Source organism: Dendrobates tinctorius, unplaced genomic scaffold, assembly GCF_039654945.1.
Source record: "Dendrobates tinctorius isolate UK_male_01 unplaced genomic scaffold, ASM3965494v1 ptg000208l, whole genome shotgun sequence".
Lineage (NCBI taxonomy): Eukaryota > Metazoa > Chordata > Amphibia > Anura > Dendrobatidae > Dendrobates > Dendrobates tinctorius.
The window spans coordinates 7163067-7181004 of NW_027361875.1; the positions used below are offsets into that span (position 1 = coordinate 7163067).

The 17938-nt window shown below is 42.1% G+C and overlaps 1 protein-coding gene across 2 annotated transcripts in view; it reads right to left on the reverse strand.

Annotated features, from left to right (window-relative positions):
- The window catches only part of TTC6 (tetratricopeptide repeat domain 6), a 226777-nt gene that overhangs the window by 173666 nt on the left and 35173 nt on the right, over positions 1-17938 (reverse strand). For both annotated transcript variants that reach the window (XM_073554184.1, XM_073554183.1), the window contains exons 4-6: positions 16826-17014; positions 10312-10427; positions 5533-5715 (exon numbers count right to left, since the gene is read on the reverse strand). In XM_073554184.1, coding sequence (XP_073410285.1) covers positions 5533-5715; positions 10312-10427; positions 16826-17014 — 488 coding nt within the window. The remainder of the gene's footprint in view (positions 1-5532; positions 5716-10311; positions 10428-16825; positions 17015-17938) is intronic.

Below are 17938 nucleotides of genomic sequence, written 5' to 3' on the forward strand. Positions count from 1 at the left end.
AAAACTCAAGTAAAAATGCATAAAAAATGCACATATTTTGGGCAGTGTTTTCCCTGCCAACACTGGAAAAATCTGCTGCAAATACTCAGGATGTGCACATACCCTAACCCAGGGTTCCCCACTTCCAGTCCTCAAGGCCCACCACAACATATCAGACTCTCACCTACCATCAAAACCTTCAAAAAGAGCCTGAAGACCTACCTCTTCCGACAAGCCTACAACCTGCAGTAACCACCGATCGACCAAACCGCTGAACGACCAGCTCTACCCTCGCCTACTGTATTATCACCCATCCCTTGAAGATTGTGAGCCCTCGCGGGCAGGGTCCTCTCTCATCCTGTACCAGTTATGACTTGTATTGTTTAAGATTATTGTACTTGTTTTTATGTATACTCCTCCTTACATGTAAAGCGCCATGGAATAAATGGCGCTATAACAATAAATAATAATAATAATAAATAATGTTTTCGGGATTTCCTTAGTGTTGCTCACATGATAATTTCTTCACCTGAGCAATACTAAGGAAATCCTGAAAACATGATCTGTTGGTGGGCCTTGAGGACTGGAGTTGGGGAACCCTGCCCTAACCCACTGATGAATTTTTCATGCCTATTCCTTTGGTTATTCCTGAAATAAACCTAGGTAAATCACTGATCCTCTCTGTCCCACTCAATATATGCACTCTGACGGGTTAAACTCATGTTAAAGATGACCAAAACCTTTACGCTAATTTTACCATTCTGCACGTTCATGGCCACCCTCACTATCTCTCAGATATACACATATATATCTTCAGGTATATAATGGGAATCTCTTTTTGCAAGTTTCTTTTTTAGACTCGGTATTTTATTGATCACTGAGGTTTGTAACTAGAAACCATTGTTCTGGCAGTTTGGATAATTTCAATAGATAATACCACAGATAAGAATACATTTGTATTGCTCCTTATTTGAATAGTGAAACCAATAAACCCCGAGAGGTTAAGGATCACTGGGGATTGTAATTGGAAACCATTGTTTGAGTCGTTTGCTCAGTCGACACAGACACTATGCCTAATCTGCAAGCACAAGTGGAATTCAAACTTGCCCTTTCTGCCATAATACGACCCTCAGATGAAAGATGATGTCCATTTCAGTATAGTCATTTAATACAAATAATTGTGGCATTTCTGATATTTTCAATGCAGTCACTCCCAAGCCTTCCCTCGGTACAGGACATTGAGCTGAGCGTTTCTTAATTCTGCAATCTCTAACAGAAGCGATACATTTGGATACAGAGGTTGGGGTCAGTCAGAACAGTTTCATGGTCTACGTATGGTAAATTTTTGGACTGGAGGACAGAACTCAACAGCCACATATGAGGTTGTTGAGTTTGTGTCTTGAAACCAACGGCCAGTAGGGAATTTGTAGTTGTTCAAGGACCATGACAACTGGACACATGAAACAGACCGTGCAAGCAAAACTCGAATATCACAATTGATGGGGGTCTTAATAATTTGTAATGAACATTAAAAAAAAAGGGGTCCACATATATCCAAAGGAAATGCCATAGACGTCCAATAGATGGTTGCACTATGTGGCTACCTCTACACAGGTGGCGTCACCTAACTATGCTTTGTTTGCTAGATAGATGCGGCTCACAGGGTTTGGACATCTATGGGATATATCATGCATATTGCAAAAATTTCCTATATAGAACCCCTATAATATTTTAGAAAGGTGAAAGACAATATTCACCATATGCTACAGGCGTCAGGCATTTCAATGCAATGAAATAAACAAATTCTACAAATAACTATGAAAGTGTAGAGATGATAAAAAGGTCCAGGGTGGACACAGTGACTGGCGAAAGTAAACACATATCATTCACTGGATGGGCGACAAGTGGGGCCAGGTCGCTGACGACGGATGGCAGTTCTTGACACACTGGGAATCAAGCGTCCCCTCCACACGCTTCCCGTAATAGGCTCTTTGTGTAAATGGGAGGGACTGTCATGGATAAGTGATTTCTTAAGAGAGGCCACATTCCTACAGGAAAGATAATGACTGTCAACCAATTACACCTGCCTTCAGCATTACCCACAAATCTACTCTCCTTCGGGACCCCCAACTAAATGAGCAAAGTAAATCCAGGCTGACTTTGCAAACAATGGTGTAGAATACTGGCTGAGAAGATGTAGCATAATGTAATATATTCAAACAGTGAAACGTGAGTATGAACTGTGATGTAAAGAGTAGTCAAAGGTCTCCTGACCGAAACTCATCAGTTTCATATAAAACTACGAGGCTGCGGAGTTCAGGTCTGTACACCGCAGTCTGTACTGTACTTGGATCGTGTTTCACAGACCTGCCTGAGTAATCAGACTGTTGGAAAAAGAAGAGGGTGTGAGAATACACAATGGTATACGTGGCCATGTCCCAACTTTTTTTTTAGATGTGGTCAAACATGTGCAATGCTTTCACGCTTTTTCATATTAAGCAATACTGCTGTGAGGCTGGCTCGGATCTCTGAAGGGCACTGATATCTACTGAACTAAGTCAGCTTTAGTACCATTGCTCTGAGGCTGGCTGGAATCTCTGGAGGGCATTGATAGCTCTTGATCAAAGCCAGCTTTAGTGCAATTGCTCGGAGGCTGGCTGAGATCTCTGGAGGGCACTGATAACTCCAGAACTAAGCCAGCTTTAGGGTCTCGTCACACTAAACGATGCACCAGCGATCCCGACAACGATATGACCATGTCAGGATCGCTGGTGAGCTGTCAAACAGGCAGATTTGCCAGCTATCAGGACCAGCGAGGACGCTGGTATCCAAGGTAAATATCGGGTAACTAAGCGAGCGCGTCGCTTAGTTACCCGCTGTGTATCTTGGATACCTGCGTGCTCGCGCTGGGAGTTGGTATCCAAGGTAAATATTGGGTAACTAAGCGCGCGCGTCACTTAGTTACCTGCTGTGTACCTTGGATACCAGCTCCCAGCGCGAGCACGCAGGTATCCAAGGTACACAGCGGGTAACAAAGCGAGGCACGCGCTTAGTTACCCGATATTTACCTTGGATACCAGCTCCCAGCGTCTGCTTGCAGCGCTGGGAGCTCGCTGATCGTTGCTCTCCCGCTGCCACACGCAGCGATACGTGCTGGCCAGCGGGAGACCAACGATCAAAAAATGGCCCAGGACATTCGTGCACAATCAGCGATACCCGGGGGGGCCGGTCCAGTCGCTGATGCATGTCACACACAGCAAGATCACTGGCGAGATCGCTGTTGCATCACAAAATCAGCGATCTCGCTAGCGATTTCGCTGTGTGTGACGGGGCCCTTAGTGTCATTGCTCAGAGGCTGGCCGGGATCTCTGGAGGGAACTGATAGCTCCTGATTAGAGATGGGCGAAACCGAACACTAAAGTTCGGGGTCCGTACCGAACTACCCTCATTTTTAACAGCCAGTCAAGCTAAAGCAGTCAGCTGGGGGCTGGTATTCTCAGGCTGGTAAGTAGCCATGGATATTGGCCCCCATCAGCCTAAAAATAGCAGCCTGCAGACACCCAGAAAAGGTGCATCTATAGACTTTTTCTCACTGTGCTAGCAGTGATCCCACCAAGGTCACAGTAGTTCAGGGGCCCGGCTAGGAACACAGCCTTAGTGATCTGCAGTAATTTAGATGATGTCACCACTAGTCACACTGAAGGCTGTGCTTGCAGCAGCTCATTCTCCCAGTGGTTCTCAGCCTGGACGGTCGCATCTCAGCACCATCCAGGTTGAAAACTGCTTATGCCCAGACATGGATTACGGCGTGGGAAAGAACAATGGACAGGTGAAGGATAAAGTTGTTTTTTATTTTGTTTTTTTTACAGGAGACTATGGCTTTGGTGGAATTAGGCGTTAGGTGAGTTTAACTGTGTTTGTTATATTTAAATTAAAAAAGTCAAAGTGTGTTATGTTTTTATTTCAAATAAAATACTTTATTCTGCCTGTGTGTTTTTTTACAATACAACTATACGATTAGTAATCAATAAGCATCTTATAAACGCTTCTCCATTACTAAGCAGTGGGCTTGATGTCACCGGACATCAACCCTACAAATATGAACCCCACTTACCACCACCACAGGTCAAGTGGGAAGAGCTGGAAAAAGCGTCAGAATTGGTGCATCTAATAGATGCGCCTTTACAGGGAGGCTGCAGGCTGCTATTTTTAGGCTGAGGGGGGCCAATATCCATGGTCACTTACCAGTCTGAGAATACCAGCCCCCAGCTGTCTGCTTTAGCTTGGCTGGCAAAAATGGGGGTGACCCCACAATGTTTTTTTTATTATTTATTGATTTTTAAAATACGGCGTGGGAACTCCTCTATTCTTAATAACCAACCCTGCTAAAGCTGATAGCTGAGGATTGCAGCCCGCAGCTGTCAGGTTTGCTTGGCTGGTTATCAAAAATACAGGGGAACCCATGCCGTTTTTTTCATTCTTTTTAAATTATTTATAGCTCAGGCACTGGCTGATGAATATTCCCTTCAGGCGTCACCTGTTCTCATTGTTATTAGCGGCAGCAGGCATAGGCTGATGGATGTAGTAGTCCCATTAGCCGATGCCAGGCACCCCAGGTAAACTTTTTACCTCCAATCAAAGTTGCATGCTCACACTGTCATTTGACAGTGTGGGAACAGCGGCTTCTGACTGGCGGTAATGATTTTACTGACGATCAGAGGAAGTGTTTGTCACTCTGTCATGCACGACAGCGTGGCAAACACCAGATGGTCGGGACCCCCATTCAAGTGTATGGGGTCCGTGTTTGGGTACTGTTCTGGTACCCAAAACAAACTTTTTATAACTGTTAGGCCAAACGCGCCGAACACAAACATCCAGGGGTTTGGCCATCACTACCACTGATCTAAGCCAGCTTTAAGGCCCTTTTACATTTAGCGATGCAGGATCGCTGGTGCATCGCTAAATGATCGCTAGTGAGCTTTCACACAGAAAGATCTCACAGTGATGCAGCAGCGACGCAGCGCACGATACTCACCTTTCACACTCAGCGATCCTGACGTCCTCCCGCCCGCCTCCACGCGTCGCTTGTCTCACACAGCAGGAAGCCCAGCAGGAAGCAGACGACAAGAAATGGAGCCGCCCGATCTCGCGTGATCAGCGATGGACAGTGGGGGAGCCGGTCGGAGGTAAGTATCACACATAGCGATATCGCTATAACGTCACAAAATCAGTGACATTTTAGCGATATTGCTAGCGATATCGCCATGTGTAAAACCCCCTTTAGTGTCATTGCGATTCTAACACTACCTTACAGAGCAGCAATGGGAGTGTATGGTTTGCATCAATGGCGCCATGATGTTGCTAACCTGAGCTGCTAATCAATTAGGAGCACTCGTCTACCAGGAGTGAGGAAGTCAAGAGACACGGGAATGACGGGCTCTTGAAATTAGAAGATGGTATTAACCTTTCAATGCACCTTGAAGATGTTTAAAGAGCATTGGCAAAACCAGAGATGACTTATTACCAACATTAAGATATTAAAGACATTATTACCCCGAAACTTCTTCACAGCCATTTGGCAAGTAGTCATTTTTGGCATCAATTATATTCGACTCAAAATGATGACCCTTTCTATCCACTGTGTGATGCACCCGTGACGACACTTGTAGGTAGCCTGGTAAAACATGGCTGGGGGATATTGTGCAGAGGTGATGGATTGTCTGATGTTCACCAAATCTGAAAAGTGAAAAGGAAAATAATTAAATGACTGCTCTGACATTCCAACATGGAATGTAAAGATCGAATAACTTGATTGGTCAGTCTGGTTACAACATGTCTCCAATAACTAGAAAGACCCATAACATTTACCTTTCTACATCATAGTTTTTTGTACATGAAAATTAACTACAGATATAAATGGCATCTGATATTTTGTGCTAGGACCCAGGAGCCATTGAGCTCCACATACCAGAATAGATCTGTACCTAAGCGGTCCCTAGTGGCATATTCAACAGATGGGCAAATTCAGCACTTGATGGGCAAATATGTATATGAGGCTTTACATTTAACACACATGCCAGGAAATCTCTGCAGTGTATGCACCAAACTTAACTCCATAATATGATATGGATTGAGCCTAACATAGTCAGCATTAAAGTGGTTGCCCTTGTTTGTGTTGAAAGTATGCACTCACTGCATGTGACTGCAAACTTTTAAATCCTTACAGTGTGCGCACTGTGCACTGTCAAGATTCTCCGGTGTCGGTAACGAGAGCAGACAATTATGTGACTGCAAGTATGTAATATGCATACTTACAGCCACATTCAGACTAGAAGGTGCACGGCCTTGCACATCTAGTTGGAATGTGGGTAGAAATATGCATATTACATACTTGCGACTATTGACAGCCAGCTCTCACAAGCATTACCGGAGAATCCTGACAGTGAGCGCACAGCAAGCTATCAGGATTCAGAAGTGTGCAACAACAGAGAGTGAGTACAGACTTTGATCCCAAGCCTGAACAACTCCTTTAACCCTGCTATTCTGTTCGTTTCCACTATACACTTGTACTGCTCCGTTCATTTTTGACCGGACCTATTAAAATGCTGTTTTAGCTACTTAAAAAAAATTTTTTGAATACCTGTTGCATTATTATACTGTATGTGAACATGGTTGGTCATTATAAAAAAAAAATACGTAAAAAACTCAATTTTTTTATTTATTTTGTGTTTATAAAGGTTACAAGGGCTTATTGAATTCTGCACAGAAATTACAAATTTGAGCTTAACTAACTAACTAAAACAACTACTACTACTACTACTATAACAACTATAACTAACTAAAACTAAAATTAACTATAGTATAAAATGCGTGCAAACATTTTGAAAAAAATAGTAAAAATAATAAAAAAAAATAAAAATCATTTTTATTTATTTATTTTTAGAGGAAAAGCAGGGTAAATAACATGCAGAGAAAAAAAATTGCACAGAACTGTACTGAAAGCCAATGCGTATGGTTTGTACTGAAAGCATGTGTAAATCTGCACCTAAAGCAACTGTTTACTTCATAAACAATAGTAGATGCAATAAGTAGTCTCAAAAGAAATTATAACTCATTTGCTTTACTCAAAAAATGGCTGAAATTAGCATAAAATGCTATTCGGTCATTTTTGACTGGGACAGTACAAGTGTAAAAAAAAAATGTGGCGCAAAAACTAAACCCCAAAAAAAAAAATGTACCCTTAGAAAGAACCCCTCAAATTAGGAAAATAGAAGTAACCACAAGTTTCAGAACTGCATAATGAATTTTTTAAAAAATATCAAAGTTCAACAACGGTCATTTTTGACCGAACAGAACAGCAGGGTTAAAAATAAGTTGCATTTTATTGTTTGACTTTTTTCTTTAGGAGGAATGCTTTTTTTTTTTAGATTTATTTCATCCAGTCAAGAATAAATGGAAACCCCAACGGATTGGTACAGATTTATAATACATTCATCACAGATTTTGTAAATCTGTATTCCATGGCCCAAGTGTGAACACATGGTGATGGTCAATTTACTGATAAATCAAGCTAGATTACATATGTTATTTACTGTCATGTATAGATCAAGTGTCTATGTATTTGGGTTTAGAGAGATCATGCATAAAAAAATAATTTTCAGTTATAACTTGTAGCGCTCACTGATGCCCCAGGGTTATTAAAGATGGCTTCAATCTCTTTATACCAGTTTATACAGAAGTAATAGAGAAAACTAAACTTTTATGCTGCATTCATTAGGACACAGAAATGTTGCTTTTTATTCTAGATTTTCACAAGCTCATTATCTCCTAGTCCAACACTTTGACTAGAAAGCTGAGCAGTAAAACGCTTGGTCCTTTGCACAAAAATAAACAGAATACTAAAACTCTACAGCCCCTAAAGCATTTCACTATTGTTTAGAGTTTTTACAATCCCACAAAACATGTAGCTGACCTCTGTGCCATGTCACCCTGTCACCTCAGCCCTTTCTCTCAATGAATACTCAAGAAAGCCAATGTTTGGCACCACCGTCCTGACAGCCGCCCCAGGAACTTTCCTCGTTGGCAAACATTCCCAGAAGTCTATCAGCAGAAACGAGTTGTTTTTGGCGTGTTGCAGGTAAAAAGGTGCATGTTTTTATAGCCTCACGTCTCCTTAGCCTAGCTATTTATCACCCTTTATGCTGGGAGACAGAGGAGTGTTGAAGCTCCGTGTGTGGCCAATTTCTGCCTAATGCAAGGGGAAAAAAATATTTTTTTGCTTTGTGAGACTGGAGAGGGAGAAAAACCGTCAGTGCATTTCTGAGCCATAATCTGACAGTATTTATTGAAGGGGTAGGAGGTCTTTGTCTTTTACTGCTATCTTTTCTCATACATAATCTGGCCTAGGTGAAGAAGCTGCAGATAAGTAAGGGCATGTATGGGGGTCACCAAAATGCCAAGGTGATTGCTTTAGAAAATCAGGCCTCTTCTTATGAAGCTGTCTTGAAATGAAATACTCCAAGTAGTTTTATGAATTTATAAAGGTCAGCAACATACGGTTTGGGTAGATTCTTCTTCTTCATTTGGGATATAGTAGCAGGTGATCAGTTTTCAGGCGATGATGTGAGAAATCCCAGGAGAAAATTAGGGCAGTCTGACTCAGAAATTGTGAATATATGTTTTGCATTTTCTTTTGTTGCCTAATGCCTTTACTTCTGACGGTTGCAAGTGTCATCTAAATGACTAAGGAACTGGGAATGATCTAGTTGATTGGATTTTCTAGTGTCTACGAAAGAATATATTATTCTTAATACACCTGTCAAACATTTATATTCGTTATGCGTCAGCAAAAAAAAGAGATACATGGTCTGTTTCTCATCCAGTTGAATCCATATGTCACTCGTTTTTTGGCAAGAGGTTTCCAATGGATCTTCTAGCAACCTATCTATGAAAAACAGAAAGCACATACGGTAGATGCCATGCGTTTTGTGACCGCTTTTAGATCTGTAAGCAACATTAACCAGAGCAGGACATTTCGCATGGTCATGTTTCTGCGCACTATGAGTCCACAAAAAACATTGTGGATAGGCCACACAGAATATAATCTGTCCCGGTGTTGTTCCTGGAAAAAATAGACCTCTCATGTACAAAAAAAGCAGACATGTGAATAAAACCTAAATATTACATTACGATAAGGCCCTAATCCTGGACGAGAATTACCTTTGGCATCTAATTCAGAGGGTCTTCTGCCCAGGTAAGAGCTTCCCTATGCCATTTATAATGTAAAACCCCTTAAGAAATGTCCAAAATTACTGCTTAGACCTTACATAATTATGGTTTGCTATCTTTTTATATGATTAGTTTGGTTTAGCACTCTTTAAAACTCTATAACTTAGATCTTTTTACAATTCAGACTTTGATCTGATATAACAAGGCCTGATGCTGTATGGACATGCTTCTCCTGATGTGCCCTTGTCGACATGGTAGCTATCAGCACAGAGAAAACGCAAACATTGTCTGATTGCATCTCTTACGGTGCCTAAAAAAAGAATTATTATCAGAAGCGCATCTTTCCATATAAATAGGAATACGTGCAGTCCACAATATGCAAGCTACATGGGAACTAAAACATTTCTGCATCCACAGTTTGCACTGGCCTGTGGAAAAATGGCTTTACATGATCACTGATCGACTTGTCATAGTCAATCATCGCAGGTCATGGGCAGAAATGTTACTTTGTGTAAGGTGCATGAGATTGCACTTCTAGATACAGTTTCATGTGCCAGGAATTTCTGAAAGCAAAATTGCAAATGAACAAGACAGATTCCATCAAATGTGTCGCCTCACAATAGGGTAATTGTAGCAGCAATAATCTGCAATATCACACTGCATGATCAAGCAGCATGATAAGAGCTGACAATCTCTACCTCCTATTTGCTCAACAACCCCCCTTCAGCAAAGAGTCTGTGGTGCAGCCACCTCCTCTAGATTGTCAGCTCTTTTCCCCATGGCCCTGATTTACAATTCATTGTGAAGCCATACTTCTATGCTCGATATGAGGGTGACATGTCCCAAGAGGTTTTTGCTTCTGCCATCTTACCAATATTTTAAGGCATGTTGCACTTCCTACAGCATTGTGCTCCACGTGTACCAATTGTATACAAAATGCATCAAATTACTCAAAATTTGTATAGCATTTTCTCCTTTTCTTAGCATTTATACTAGTAGGAATAAGATGTCAAGCTTAAAAAATGTCCAACACGTTGCATTTGCAGATAGAATTAACAGAAAATGTGTGCATATGGGATAACCTTTTTATATATCAAAAATTACTTTGTTCTCGGCTTCCAGGTGGCAAGGAGAGCTGCATTAGGGCGATTCTTTGTTGTCTCAAGTCTCGTCGGTGGCGCTGCATCTTCTTTTAGGTGAATGATGTCGGAGAAAGAGATCTGAAGAAAAAAAAAACAAGATAAACATTTCAGGGGTTTAAAAAGGGAAAACAAGATTTTTCCAATCAGCAAAAATACAAACAGTTGTCTTGTCATCGCCTGGTGATTTCTCATCGCTGCGCCTCCCTCAAATACAGCCAGGGAGTCGCCACTGCTCACAAAAGCAACAGACTCTCAGTTCCAACATAGCAAATACTCCACTTATCCTGGGATACAATGGAATTGGTAAGGTTCACAGTCCGCACAATAAGACCTACAAAAATGGTATGCATGATTGCTACCCATATAGTGGGCGCATATATTACTTATGGATAATAATACAGTGACCAGCATCATCTGATCTGAACTCTGCAAGTCATAGGCAACAGATACATTACTGCTGACGTACAAGAACGGCAGAAAATTAATGAATGAGATTATAGGATATGAGGTTGGAAATGATGGGCTTGTTTAGCTTAGAAAAAAGATACCTCAGAGCAGATCTCATTAATATGTACAAATATATGTGTGTTCAGTACAAAGGACTGGCGGATGACTTATTCCTTCCAGGACCATACTAAGGACCAGGGGCACTCATTACCGGTGGAAGAAAGGCGACTCCGACAGCTAAATAGGAAAGGGTTCTTTACAGTTACAGCAGTCAGACTGTGGAATGCCGACCACAAGAGGTAGTAATGACCGACACTATAACAGCTTTTATACAAGGGCCGGATGATTTCCTCAGTACACAGAACATTGTGGGTTATAAATAATTTAGCCACAAAATGTACAATTGGTGGAAAAAGGTTGAACTTGACGGACCAAGGTCTTTTTTCCACCTATGTAACTATGACACGTTATAGACAGATTGCAGGGATCACACAGGCAGCAGAGTGCAGACTAGCATGGGACACTCGTTTATCACTGCATGCTCTAAAAGTTGATACTTCTATATTATATTAAATGTGGAGACAGATTCATCTCAATATCAGTCTCCAACTTAATGCTAGGAATGTATTCTGGATCCTGCAATAAAACCTATAGTAAAGAATAATGTGTTATGTCTAGAGTAGGTGTGGAACATTACAACCCAAGAACACCAAAGAAGGAATCCCCGCGTCATGCACCTTCTGCCCTGGGCCCATATGTAATTAAAGCACCACTCCAGCGTTTCTTTTTTTTAATTTCACCCCTGGATTGGCATCACTAATGTATGTTCCTTCCCCCTTGTAATATTTACCAACTATGGACTTCTGTTCTCAACATGGCACCAGTTGTCTTCTGCAGGTTGCAGAATTCCTCCAGTGCTTCCTGGGAGGACCAGAGGTCACTTACCAAAGTAAGTCTGAGAACCAGAACGCAGCCCTCACAGACCTACATTGAGAGCTTGTGACCGTTAGGCCTGTTTCACACATCAGTTTTTTCTGTCAGTTGTAATCCGCCAAAATGGCGGAAAACGGATCCGTCTGCGTACAGACATCAACGTGTGGCACCGGACCGTTTTTTTGACGGATCCGGTGAAGGAAGAAATTTAAAGGAACCGCTGTCGAGAGAGAGAATTTTTCCTCAGCCGCCAGGCCGGGATTTAGGGTTAAATTTACTGCAAAGGCGATTCTGCTGGGCATGCGCAGTGTAAAGTGCGGATCCCGCCAGCCAGAAAAACGTTGCATTGTCCGTCCAGTCTTGTCAGCGAACGCCAAAATCTTGGCGGATCCGCAAAAAAACGGATCCAACAGATGCCCATCCGTCAAGATCCGCCGGTAATGCAAGTCTATGGGGAAAAAACGGATCTGCCAAGAAAAATGGTAGATCCGTTTTTTTTTGCAAAACGGCGGATCTTGACTGATGGAGACAAATGGAAGTGTGAAACAGGCCTTACCTGGCTCTTACAGTCAGAAGTTGCAGTAGCAAGATGGCAGAGCAATTCCGAAGCAGCATCGAGAAGAGCAGAAGACGGCGGCTGGGGAGTATATCACCAATGGCAGGGAATGGCAGAAAATATATTTGGGATAATCTATGTAATTCGCTTAGAGACAATTGTGGAACTCTTTCCAAAATTTCAAGCCAATGGCTTTTTTCGATGGGACCTACGGTATACCACCCTCCCATTTTTCCCTTGAACGTATAGGGTATTTCATTAGAACATAATCCAGCATAATATTATAAAGCAATGAAATCAACCCACAGATATTAAGTGATTTGGCTATCCTTTGTATTAGTATTTTTAATGCACATTTGTATCTAGAGTGAGACACTCTGCCTAATATGCATGTCAAAATTGGAGGTACTTAAAAAACTCAGAGTGGGGTAATCCAAATTCGATTTGCAGTTGTGAAAATTCCTTAATCGAATCACCTATGAACACATGGCTGAATCTGTTCAATTCCTTGAACTCCAAGTTTTAAACTCTACTAATTGGTAGAGATTTGGAAGCCATGGGGTCTCCCATAGTGATGTCAATTTTGAAATCCTGCATATACCTTGTCATTTTTTAACCATCCACCAAAATTTGTGAATTAGTAGTACAGTTATAGTTTTAGGCTGGTTTCACATTAGCGTTTTTTTGCGCATTGTGCACATGCGTACCTATGTTTAACATGGCGTGCGCATAGTCTTGCGTTTGCATGCATTCGTCTGCGCTTTCGTGCGCATATGTTTTTTCAAGGTGTGCGTCTAGATGCGCCAGACGCAACCTGTTACATTTTTTGGTCCGCCCAAAGACGTAAAAAAACCGCATGCGTTCGCTTGAGCACGGAATGCGTCATAACAACGCATTACAGTCTATGGGAACGCAGGCGTGCGCATGGACATGCGTACGCATGCGTTTTACAAGTAAAAATGTATAGACACTGGTTTAACACCTAGAGAACGAATGCTCATAAGAAAACGCAAACATGCAAAAACGCATGATGCGTTTTTGCATGCGTTTCTATTTGCGCACAAAGACGCAAATGTGAAACCAGCTTTACCTGCATAAAGTCTTAAACTTGTGTGCTTCCAACACGTCATAAAGCTTATATCACGGGGCAGTAAGGGGAAAACAGATGTATAATGTCACGGAGCAGTAAGGGGAAAACAGATGTTGTGGAACCAGGGCCCCTGAACTGCCCCTAAGGCTAAGGGGGTGCCCTGTCTTTCCTTAACTTGGGGGTACACTTAAAGGTAGTAAGGCCCAAGTCCCCGATGTTATGAATGAGTCACCGTAGGAGGCAAAAACAGAAATGCTAGCTAAGTCCAGAAAACCAGAGAGGTTGGCAGCTATCGGATTGCAGACCCCTGATCCTATCCACAACAACTAACAGTAGCCGTGGGGGGTTCCTACGATGCCCTAGACCCCTCGATCACAGCCGGAGAATTAAATAGGCCTAAAGAAAGAAAGGGGAAATCTAAACTGCCCCAGAGCAGACCCCAAATCAATAGGCAGCCCCCAACATATAATGACGGTGAAGCAAGATGAAAACACTAACATAGACAGAAAGATAGACTGAGCAAAGACGGGGCCCAAGCTAACTAGATAGGAAAGGACAGGAAGGCTGCTGTCTGCAATCCGAGAAAAACCCTATGAAAATAAGAGCCAACAGACTGACAGTGAAAAAGGCCCTGAAGACGCTAGGCTTCAAAAAAGCTATGTCAGTACTCAGGAATATTCTGAAGACAGAGCAACAGGCAAAAGGAGATTCAGCTCACCCCAGCAGGGAATGGCAGAATCCAGAAAAGCAAGGAAAACAAAAACAAAACACAAATGCTAACAGGCAAAGCAGAAAACTTAGCTTTAGAGGAGCAGGAATGAGACTGGTGTCCTAGAAGTCCACAGAGAAATCACCCGCAGGGCAGAAGGGCGTCGGCAGCCTTATATCCAGTCCGTGACTCCACTCAGCCAGTCATCCTCATTAGGCTCAGGTGCCTGATAATCAGGCTCATTACCTTCCTTTACCAGAATAGGGAGTTCACCAGACCTCAGTGACGAAGGGGAAAATGAACTCACAACACCCCGACCTGTCCTTGTCTCCTGTTTAGCCCTAAGCTTAAAGGCCTCAATCCCCTCCCCAGGAGGTGAGACAGGGAAAAAGTGTACTGCACAAACCCCCAAAGGAAAGATACAACAGACAGGGTAAAACAAAACAAATCTTAGCTTGCTCTGCTGCAATGCTCCTGGACAGCAGAGATAGCCACTTGACAACAGCAAACAACTGAAGCACCACGGAACTCTGTCAGCTCCTGAACTCCAGCTTGGTTGGTCTTCCAAGAGCAAGCGTATAACCAACAGTGATCTAAAGCACCTGATGACCTTTTACATGAAGGAGGGGGCGTAGTCACCACCTGCATAGATAATTAATGCAGTAACCATGCAGTAACACCAGCAGCCACCGGGGGGAAAACCCATCAGCAGACCAACTACAGTTGTAGTAACACCAGCGGCCACCGGGGCAAAAACTCTTATTACCCCCCCGATGGCCGAAAAGGAAAAAAGGTTTAAATGTGAGGAAATCCAGATCTGACACAGATCCAAGAAATGGATCGTGACAGCTTATTTGACTTAAGATGATTCTGGAGTAAGAGATACTGAGCCCCTCCGCCCCCAGGATCATCTCACCCATGAATATGTTGAGCTGCCATATAATAAACCCACAGGTTCGGGACTGCGAGGCCACCTATTGTTTTGTTTCTTTGCAGTATTTCCAGCTTAATTCGCAGGGCTTGCCTTCCCCATACTAAATCTCTAATCTCACAATTAACCTTAAAAAAATGCCACTGGATTTTTAATGAGAGATAAATTGCAAATTTGCTTGTTTTTACCAGCACTTTGTAATTTTAAACATTCAAGAACTTAAGGAATTATATCAGCAGGCTTTTGCTAATTCATCTGATAGCAGCCTGATGTAGGCAAAGAGAAGATGAATCCAAATATGTATCAATTAATTTACTGGGTGCAGCCGTTCTGACACAATCAGAGCTTTTAGATTTAGCAAGGCAGCAGAGCTGAGAAAGCTAACCCTGCCCACACCACATCTAACCCCACCCACATCAGGCTCTCTGTACAAAGTCCATAGACAGTGAGGTGCTTATCCAAGGTCGGCTCCAGGTTTTCATGGACCCCGGGTGAAAGAGTCTCAGTGGGCCCCTTTAACACATACCATGATTCATGATGCACACATACAGCAGAAAAATATAGATATAGTACAATGCCAAGGGTTTCACTTACTTCTCATATTATATAACTGATATCTATTGTAAATTCTACAATAACTCAGAAACCGGCAAATCCTTACAGCGCACAGTGCGTGCAATGTGGGATTCAAAACTTTTAATTTTAGATTGGACAGTATAGTCCTCCATATAGTATTATAGACACAACATAGTCCTCCTTACAGTATAATGAGCCCCATAAAATGCAAAATACAGAATAATGGATTCTATATATTTCTCCATGGGTCTCATATAATGCTCCATACTGCATAAAGGACCTCATATATTGATCCATACAGAATAATCGGCCTCATATAGTCCTCCATATAGAATGGGCTCCATATAATGCTCCATAGAGAATGGGCTCCATACATAATAATCAAATACTTACCTCTTCTCGCTCCCCGCTGACTGCAGCTCCAGTCTCCTCAGCTCCGGTGTCTTCAGTCTATTCTGGCTCTCTGCCCTGCTAAACAGAGGGCGCTCTGTAGTGATGTCATCGCACCTTCTACTGTGAGACGTCAAGAGAGTCAGAAAATGCAAAAGAGACTAGACCTGCGGCCAGCGGGAAATGAGGAGAGGTGATTATTTCAAACAGTTTAAAGCACGGGGGGGGGCATAATGTGCCGGTGTCCCCGACAGTAAGTGGACCCCCGCTTGCTCAGAACTCTTGCCAGGGTTCACCAAGTGGTGACGCTGGCCCTATAATTATCATAGGGGATGGGGGCGTTGCCAGACTAACGTAGTTTAGCAAAGTTAATGTCACAGTTAGAAAACAACAGCAGGCACTTTGACAAATGACACATCCCTGAATTCTGTGTTTCAGCCTCTCCTGCTGTCTTCAGATTATGTAACAAAAACCTGCTGACAGATTCCTTTTCAAGGAATCAGAAAGACCTCCAAAGTACCTTCTAAAAACTGAAAGTAACTACATGACATCACTTTACTGCAAGCACCAAATAATAAAGTTACTTAGGTAGTAGACAGTGCCATGCAAACTACTCTTGGCTCTATTTTTAAGGGTTTACATGAACAATCCTCAGTCAGGCTCCTATGGAAGCAGCTTTTCTTGTGACCAACATATTGAAATCCAATTTAACTAATCCTACTCCGACCCCCTAAACATCCACTACTAGGGGGGCTCCTGGACTGCCCCCACAGTGAACTAATATGTCGACCGCTGTAATCTTTAGATTTAAAGCATGTGAGCGAGAAGTTATGTGGTCCTGTACCTGAGCAGATGACTTAAGGATTTCTTTGGCTTCTTCTCTCATTTCTGCTACCTTCAATGATCTTCTGGATTCCTCCCTAGCTAATATGAGTCCTTGGTGACTTAGTTCTTCCTCATCTCTACCCACAGAGGGAGTTGAAAGGTAGTCATCAGTCAGTGTGACATCTGCCTCAGGAACCTGGAGTTCAGGCTGAATGTAATACAGAAAATAACAGCAAGTGCCAGCATGAGTATGGCGTGACTTAAAGTGGAACATATTAAATATGTATTACTTCATGTTGTCAAGTTTATAAGGTAGAAATTAACTTTTGCAAATTGAAAGATCATGGATAAAAACAAAGTGCAGCCATATTTTTCAAGCTGTAATGCATCTGAAATAAAAATCTTAATGATCAATTACGTCCATTTTCTGAATAAATAAGTACTTATTTTTTCAAAATTATTCCTATTGTAGACATTTATGGTATATCCTATAAATTTCTGATACATACAGGTCCCACTTCCCATCCCCTGGTCAATGGGTTGTGCCCTGCACATGCTGTTATTAGTGACTGGATAGCCTCAGAATGTATAGGGACACACCCACATTTGATAACACCCAGTTGTCAATTTATGCTTACAGTATATTTCTATGAGGAATAACGGAGGAACACAAAGCTCAAGGAAAGTATGCTTCAAAATTGTTATGTTAGGTGAAATACGACCATTTACCAAGGCAGACAAAAGAGATGAATCTCCTTTAAAGGGAAGCTGTAATCAGAAAATTACCTATTGTCGAAGTCAGGTTTTGCTAATGCATTTTTTTTCTATCCATTTGGTATTGTGATCTTTATTAAGAAAACGAAATGGTCATCTTGCAACTCTCACAGTGGCTACTGGGACTTTTTTACACTCATATTTCCTGTCCTTTCAGGAAAAGTTTTCAACAGGATTACAATGACTGATAACTTGTAAGAAGACAATATGGGATTCAGCTGACCCTGCTCCCCCTTACATCAAAATAACCTTTGTACAGGCTCTTTAAACACTTCAATACAAAAATTAACGTTGGACTATTTACATGTGTTGTTTCCTGACACAACAGGAAGTTCAAATCTAAAAAAAAAAACTAGTG